The 8,840-nt window shown below is 41.1% G+C and overlaps 1 protein-coding gene across 1 annotated transcript in view; it reads right to left on the bottom strand.

Annotated features, from left to right (window-relative positions):
* Positions 1–4,158: 4,158 nt before the first annotated feature.
* NUP210 (nucleoporin 210) overlaps positions 4,159–8,840 on the bottom strand; it is a 177,669-nt gene continuing 172,987 nt past the window's right edge. The window contains exon 40 of the mRNA XM_036737668.1: positions 4,159–6,115. Coding sequence (XP_036593563.1) covers positions 6,018–6,115 — 98 coding nt within the window. The 3' untranslated portion in view covers positions 4,159–6,017. The remainder of the gene's footprint in view (positions 6,116–8,840) is intronic.

Genomic DNA, 8,840 nt, shown 5'->3' with positions numbered 1-8,840 from the left:
GACAGTTACTTAATCTGCCTCTGTTTCCTCATCTGTAAAAATGTGGATAATGACAGCACCTACCTGACAGAGTTGTTGTGAGGATAAAATGTGATAATATTTGTAAAGCAACTTAGCATGGAACTTGCACATGTTAGGTGTTTAATAAATACTTGTTTCCTTTGTATGTATGTACCACTACTGATTTTTCTATGAAATGCTATAGTGGTTTGCATTTTAAATCCCATAGTTATATTTGAGTAGCATGAGGCTGTGTTTTTATTCTTTGAAATGTAAAACTGAACTAACTTCCTGGGGATAAAGGCTGAGATTTCAGAGAACAGACTCTGCTGCTTTATATAGGAGGCAGTCTTTTAAAATCAGTCTGGTAGACTTGGAACTTGGGGGTTCTGGGTTCAAGTCCTGCTTCTGACCCCTGCTCTCCACACAACTATAGGCAAATCACTTCTTGGTGTCCCAAACAATTCTCTTAAGATGCTAAGTCAAAGACAAGTTACAGGTCTGCCTCAGTGAAGGGAGTTTCCACACTGGGGGTTATACACAGGAATGACACAACTAAAATTTATATTGTATTTTAAGGTTTGCAATCTCATATGATCTTCACAATTACCTTTGTGAGAGAGGTGCTATTACTATTCCCAGTTTACAGTTAAGGAAACTGAGGCAGACAGAGGTTAAGTGACTTGTCCAGGGTCACACAGCTGAGTCACGTAACTACTTGTATCACAGCTCTGGATGACCTCTTCCCCCCACTAAAAAATCCTTCTAAGAGCAAGGAGCACATTGGGTTAGTGTATGGATTCCAGGTACAGGAAGGTAAAAGTCCTTGGTTCCCTATAGCCAAGTGAATTTTAAAGCTTGAGTATTTTACTATGTATATTGGGCAGGGTTTTATGGTTGTTGGTTATTTGAAGTTTTTGTTTGTTTTGTTTTTGTTTTTTGGTGGGAACTGGAAGGATACCGGTGGAAAATGTACTCGAGCCAATAAAATCCTACAGTAAGCATAAGGCCTGGCATCCGGAAGGGAGGTCTCTGCTTTTAACAACGGGAGCAGTGATTTCAGCCCAGCTCATTTTGGCCTTAGGAAATGAGCAAGCTTAGAGTTTAAGGGGGAAACTCAGGAGATTCCCCAAAACAGTCCTCCAATCAAGAGCCACTCACAGCAGCCCAGGCTTGAGAATTGATAAGGCCAAGATGTCAGTCCAAGCTTTGACAGCTCAGCTTGTTAGTCCTCACGAGATAAGCTAAACTCTCCAGTAGTGGGGAGGAGAGTAGAAGACAACAATCCTGCCCCCACCTCCAAGAGTACTAGGGATGAAAAGCCCCCTGACCATCAAGCTCAGCCCAGGGGAAGTCAGCTTCAAACTATCTTGGCTTGTCTCATAGGGGAGGGATCATATAAAATAAGGAGGCTTTGAAAAGGCTGGTGCCATGTTGAATCTGTTGTTTCTAGAAATGGGATGCGTATGACTTTCTTTTTGTTTGAAATGAGGACACTTGAATTCATTTACCTGGGCAATGTACTATGTGAGGGAGGGAGGGAGGAAAAGCAGATTGCTTTAGGGAGCTTACTTACAAAGGAGGTCACGTGGCAGTCAATTGGCCAAAACTTCAGGCTGCCTCACCTGTTGATGCACTCATGGCTTCTTCACCTGGGCACAACATTTCTAGCCAGAAGAGGGGTCTATGTGTAAGAGGAGTGGAGGAGCAGAGGGAGAGAGGGGGAGAGGGAGAGAGTCCTCTTAACTGATCTAGGGGGAAAGGCCAGTCTATTTGCAGATATTCATAAGATACATGGTCAAGCAATCAGTCAACAAACATTTATAAAGCACTTTGTGCCAGGCATTATGCTGAGGATACAAAGAAAGGCAAAACGTGGTCCCAAACCTGAATTCTAATTGGGCCAGACCACCTTCAAGAAACTACATACACAGAAGATAGGTGCAGGATAATGGGTGGATGGGGACATCGAAAGCAAGGCACCAGCAGCTTCGGACGTGTTTGCCTTAGATTGGTGCATTTAGAAATGGTTCCAGCTCCTTTTGCTCTCTAAAATAAAGCAATGGGGACCTTAAATGTTGGGGCCACAAAAAATCAACCACAGTTTGGGGAAGGGCTGAATTTCCTAGACACATCACTCAAACAGTTTTATTTCTCAGGCACCGGAATCAGATTAGATGTGAGTGGCTGGTGAAACTGATTATCACATCTATCCTTGCATCTTTATTGTATGTGTGTACTTCTGGTGGTTTGTATACTGTTTAACCAACTTCAAGTGGGAAGGGAAAGGGAGGAAGAGAAAGGGAGGAAGAGAAAGGGAGGAAGAGAAAGGGAGGAAGAGAATAAGCATTTAGATAGCACCCACTATGTGCAAGGCACTATGAAAAGGCCTTATAAATATTTCATTTGATCCTCCTGATAACTCTGTGAGGTAGCTGCTGTAATTATCCCCACTTTACAATTGAGAAAACGGAGGAAGACAGCTGTTAAGTGACACAGCTAGTGTCTGGAGCTGGGTTTGAACTCAGGTCTTCCTAACTCCAGGCCCAGTTCTTTATCCACTATGCCATCTATGTGCAAGGCACTTTGATTATAAAGACAGAAATCAAATAATCCCCTCCCTCAAGGGGCTTACACTCTACTGACTGGAAAAGCTTATTAATACTCAATCCTTCCCAGATGACCGTATGATTGCTATTTCAAGGCTTACAGCGGAGTTGTACCAGTGAATATGCCTTACTGCCTGCCCCCTTCCAGCCCAGAGAGCATTTTTGGCTTACCTGGGAGTAGATAAACCCCCTAAGGGTCTTCATGTCCACCATCAAATCTAGGTGACCAGCTAGTTGACCTCTCCTGACATGAAACTGTTAATACTGACTTCTCACTCTCACTCACACTCACATCCTATAGCTAAGTGTATTCAGTTGTGTCTGACTCTGTTTCCTCATTTGGGGTTTTCTTGGCAAAAATACTGGAGTGGGCTGCCATTTCCTTTTCCAGCTTATATTACATAACCGGAAACTGAGGCAAACAGGGTTAAGCTATTTGTCCAAGGTCACACAGCTAATAAGTGTGGGAGGCCAGATTTGAATCCAGAAAGTTGAGTCTTGGAAAAGTCACGTAGAATTTGTCCAAGGCTCAGCATTTTTTTTTACCTGTAAAATAAGGGTGGTAACACTTCCACTACCAAACTCCCAGGGTTGTTGGAGCAACATGGTCTGTAAATCCTAGGGTATTAAAAGATTGTGAGCCATAAGCTATAAATACAACATCTTGCAAAAGGAAAGGGTTGACTAGGTGATCTCCAAGCATCTTTTCGATTTTATGAATCTATATCTAAGGCAAGAGGAATGATCTGTGTACTTACCGAAAGGGTGGGTGCACCCTTAGTGGATAAGCTGTAGAAAGCACTGCTACTGACCTTCACTCATCCTTGCTTTGAATGGGTTTAATGAGGATAGGGACGGTTAAGTGGCACAGTGGATAGAGCACCAGGCCTGGAGTCAGCAAGATTTATCTTCCTGAGTTCAAATCTGTCCTCATACACTTACTAGTGGTATGACCTTGGGCAAGTCACTTCACCCTGTTTGCCTCAGTTTCCTCATTTGTAAAATGATCTGGAGAGGGAAATGGCAAACCACTCCAGTATCTTTGCCAAGACAACTCCAAATAGGGTCACAAAGAATTGGACACAATGGAAAATGACTGAACAACGACAAGAACAGAATGGAGATTGGATTGGCAACGAATGTCAGGTTTAACTCTTCTTTAGTGGCTTCAAAAATGCTCCCCAAATAACAGGCAAAGCAAGTTAGAACAACAACATGGTGCCGGGGAAAGAATATTAGCTTGGAAGACAGACAGCCTGGATCTGGATCTGAGCACCACCCTCTGCTACCTTGTGCAGTCTTAGACAAATCACTTGACTTCTCTGGGCCCCAGCGGTGTGACTTGAAAGACTGGGAGAGCTGAACTTCACAATCTGTAGTTGCTTCCAGTTCTGACTTTCTATGATGGTAGAATCTGCATTTGCATCCTCAGTGCTGGGGCTGGCACGTAGCAGCCACTTAATAAATGCTTTCTGATGGATGATATGATCTATGTATTGTGGCTATTTGTCAACTGCAGCCCATAATAGTCAGTAATGATCACACATGATTAAAGAATCTCATACAGCTTTATTAAATAAAGCAAGTAGAAATGCTCATATTTACATCCAAGTTGTCAGTTTCAAGCTCACGTAGAACACAAGGCACAATTCTTCCTTCCTTATGCAATGGAAAATAAATTCTATAACTCCACTTTGAAGGAAGAGAGTGACATCATACTGCCTTCTCAATGGTTAATTACATCATATTAAAAAAAGACAACACAGTGTCACAGAGACTGTTGTATAAATCCACAGTTCTAAAGGGGACCTACAAGATCATCTTCTATATTTGGTACATTCTCTACTGGAAAGGGGCAAGTGGATTTTCTGACCATGGTGTGGCCACATTTTGAGGAAAAATCTGTTTAGCTCTATTTTCAAGAGGGCCACTGCCTACTCAGCCAGTGGTCACCACTCTATGGACAAAGACAAACACAGGCTATGTTTTAAGTCACAGTCTCAAGGATTGATGGCTACATTTCTGAGAGCCTTATGTTGATAACTAAGAAGGAAGTTTCTTCCAGGACTGAGTTAACATTTCAGCCTTCTGAATGGTGGTCTGAATTTATTGCTGGAGTTGGTGGGGGCACTATACTGCCTTTCCCATCCCCCGCCAAGGTCCCCAACCCTTTCTCAATATCCCACCATTTCCTCAGGCGTCTTCTTCTCTACAAGGAGCTTCTCAGGGCTGAAGCAAACTGCCCCTCTCCGCCACTCCCCATCTCTTGCCCCTTGGTCTAGAAGAGCTCAGTGCACTTTGTAGGGAGGCCAGCAAATCCCAGACATTCACTCATATGAGATTAGCAAAAGGACTCCCAGCAAAAGGATGGTCATCCTTTTTACAGTGAAGAAAGACAGAGGCTCAATGTCTGCTGAGGTACTTGGATGTCTAAAAAAACCCCAAAAACATACAACTACAACTTTGTGCTTTAACGGGACAAAACAGCAACTTAAAAATGAAACAATCCTTAACACGTCCCATCCTTGTGATGAAGAGTGTTTCCTGAATAACAGCACCACCCTTGTACCAGGAAGATGCCAACTAAGCTCATCTCTAGCATGAGATGCCTGCTATACAGGGTAAGAGGCCATGGCTGTAGACAAAAGATGCCATGCTAATACTTCTTTTTTCCCTTTTTAAACATAGAAGACAGACTCTATTCACATTTGCAAAGGAAAATGAATGCCCATTTCCAAATGATAATTCTGAGTCACATTGTAAGGCTAAAATATTGAGAGCACCCAGCAGGGCAATGCATTCCTGAGTCTTCCTGACACTATGATTTAGACTCAGAAAAATTGAGGCCTTCAGAACACAGGATATTCACATTTTTTTCCATTTTGCTACTTCCCTTCTTAACAACCATGCTAAGAAGGAATTAGTTTTCACAGAGAGAAAATGAAATGCAAAAAAAAAAAAGCCCCTTCCCCAAGGCGTATGGCCCTACCACATTAGATTAGCCTTTAGCCTTCTCTACCACAGACTTTAAATGAAGCCTTTAACTGCCCCAGGTATGTGAAATAGCACAATTTTAGTGACATGAGGGGGGAAAAAGGAGCATTGTCCAGGAACCCTGAGCAACCTGTGCCTAAAACCAAAGACTGACGCAGAGAGTTTCTAGGACTTTAAGAACCTATGGGAACATGGAAAAGAGCTATGCATTTTTTAAAGAAGCTAAGAAGCACAGATTAAAACACAGAACTAGCACATCCCAACACATCAGAACCGACTTGAAATTTACTCCAATCTCATTGGGATGTCTCCAGTGTAAATACATTTATCTGATTATCATTAAAGGCACTAAAAGTCTTTCTGTGTTTTTCCCAAATGGCCGTTTTCTCTGGGGCAAGCTTCTTTCATCAGACTCTAATGGGAAGCGTAATCAGGGCTCCAGAGCCTGAATGGTGGGCTGGTTTTTCGATTGTGGGGTAGAGAGAAAGGCATCGGCGTGGGAGCAATGAAACCTAGGATAGAAAAAGAAAGAGGAGTGAGTTGCTGCAGTAGCCAGCCATATACAGGCACTCAGAGGTTGAAAAGAATCAGTGGCTGAAAATTGTTTTCACTAATTGGGCTTTTCCTGGATCATTTCTTTAACCACCTGAAAAATTAGATGATTTCCCTATCATCCGTCCACAACCCCATGAATTTATGGCATGATGAAATGTCCAGGCAGTATAAGTGCATGGCAATTCAGCTCATGTAAATAAAAAAATGTGTTATCACTACCTTAGGCTTTAATTCTTAAAATCTGACAGGACATAATTTTATGTCATGTTTTCTCATATCCAGAACAGATCCTGAGATGGCTCCCCCCAGTTTCAGTGTTGTTAATTCCAAACAGGATCAGATTTGCCTATTTCTTTAGACTGACTAGACCAGGAGTCAGGAGATCTGGGTTCCTATCCCAGCTCTTAAACAAAAATAAGGATATACTAAATAGCTAAATGTTAGGTGATTATTCACATTTCAGAAGCATCCTATGCTTTTTGAAAGCTTCAACTAGGGATCTACAGGGGTTCTTTAAATAGACAGGTCTTCCACGGCATTTAAAAACAGGATTTTTGATGGAAAGAAATCAGAACTCTTCAAAACATGGAACTCTTCAATCTGTGAATCTTCTATATAGGAAAAGAAGGTTAATGTTGGGAAGAGGGAAGGGTCCTTGACTCTATGGGATCTGAAGAAGGAGCCCAGCTCTAAGGATCTAAGAGCTCACCACCAACTCATCAAATAGCTTCAGGGTCACTTTCCCTCCATAGGCTTCAGCTTCCTTATCTTCAAAGTGCCTAGCACCATGCTGTAAGCACTTGTTAATAGTAGTTTGCACATAGTGGTTGCTTAATAAATGTTGGTCGAATACATGAGGAGGTTGGAACAGATATCTCTAAGATTCCTTCCAGATTTAACAGTTTGTAATTCTGTAACTCTCTTTTCTTGACTTCCTTGACTGTCTGGATTTTGGCTGTGGTTTAGTACTGCAGTGTTCTGGAGCTAATGAGCCCAATTCATGGCTGGTCAATGAAGTCTGAATTCATTAACTACCTACTAGGAATCATGTTCTCCAGCCCACAGGAACAATGAAAGAAAACCTTTCTCCCTGGACTTCAGAACGTTGTCATTTAGAATCACCTGAGCACTAGAACTGCAGGGGCTCATCTTAGAGATCATCTAGGGGTTCTTAACCTGGTGTCTGTGAACTTGCATTTTAAAAATATTTTGATAACATTTTCAATCTATTTTTTGTAATCTTCTGTGTTTTATTTTACACTTAAAATATTATTTTGAGAAGGAATCTATAGACATCACAGGGCTGTGACACAAAGGTTAAAAACCCCTGATCGAGTCTTTCATTTTACAGATGGAGAAACTGAGACCCAGAGAAGAGAACTGGCTTGTTCAGTGGCAGAGTTGGGATGAGACTCCAGGTTTCTTGGCTTCTAATTATCTTTGAATTATACTATGCTGGAAAGATGCCAGAGAGCTGAACAAAATTTAATTTTGTTTCAGGCTAGTAAATAGGCCTTCCCAAGAGAAAAGAATCTAGATGTGGCCATGTTGAGGCTTCAATATTTACTGGCTTTGTCAAGCATTTCGCCAATTCATTTAAGAAAGATTCTGAGAAAGGCTCTTCTGCAAACATTTAAGGGTCCTCATGAGACTAATCCAGTGCCACGGAGTACCTTTAGAGTATGAGGCACACAGGTAATGTAAGTAAAGCATTTTTAGGGTTACAAGTATCAGTTATTATTTTGAAACAAAATATTTCTAGGTATGTTTTTAATGAATCAATGAGTACCTCAGTGACTACGCTAAGTGAATATACATAATATAATAATACATGTATTATATATAACCACTGTATATTATATATTACATAATATAATATACAATTTTTAAATAATAATTATAATTTAAGTTAACAAACTAAATAAAATAATTGAAATAAGACTTTTTGAAAAAAACCTCCACTGCCAAGTATTTCTTGGTTTCTGTTTTTTAAATGACTGGTTTTAATTCCCAGCTCCCCTTGTTTTAGTTACTTTCAACCATAGTCAGGATGTCTGGAAACATTTACCATACAATTATACCTCTAGATTTCACTATTCCTTTTCATACAAAAAAACCCCAAACCAAGCAAACCAAATAAACCAAAACCCCAAATCAAACACTAACCAACCAAACAAAAAGCATCGACCAAAGCAAACAGTTAAGCTAGTTCCATGGTCAATGTGATGTTTAAGATGACAACTTTTTAATAAAGAAAACTAAAGACGTACATTTTCAAATCCTCCTTGAGCAGTTCTGATGAGCTGTGTTAAGCTGTCTCTAGTACTCTTTCTATTTAGGGAGCTTAACAGTCAAGGCCATTTTCTTTGGCCAAATTGGATTGCTCTCAAACCTCTGGACATTCCCTCTGACTTCCTGCCTTCATGCCTCTCCTCATGTTTTTCTTCTGTGCCAGGAGGATGCCTCCTCTCCCTCTTCACCTATTAAATTTTGCTCATACTTTAGAGCCCAATTCAAATGCCAGCTCTGCTAGGAAGTCTTCCTAGTGAAGGTCCTTCTCCTAGTACCTTTGTGTTTTGAGCCTCTCTATTTCATTTTGATGTTAACTATGGTGTATTAGAGCCATCCATGTTGGTGCCATGTAGACTCAGCAAACCATAAGCTCCACGAGGGCAGGGATTA

Source organism: Trichosurus vulpecula, chromosome 9 (assembly GCF_011100635.1).
Source record: "Trichosurus vulpecula isolate mTriVul1 chromosome 9, mTriVul1.pri, whole genome shotgun sequence".
Lineage (NCBI taxonomy): Eukaryota > Metazoa > Chordata > Mammalia > Diprotodontia > Phalangeridae > Trichosurus > Trichosurus vulpecula.
Note: the sequence above shows the minus strand (reverse complement) of the source record. Positions and strands in the feature narration are given on the sequence as shown.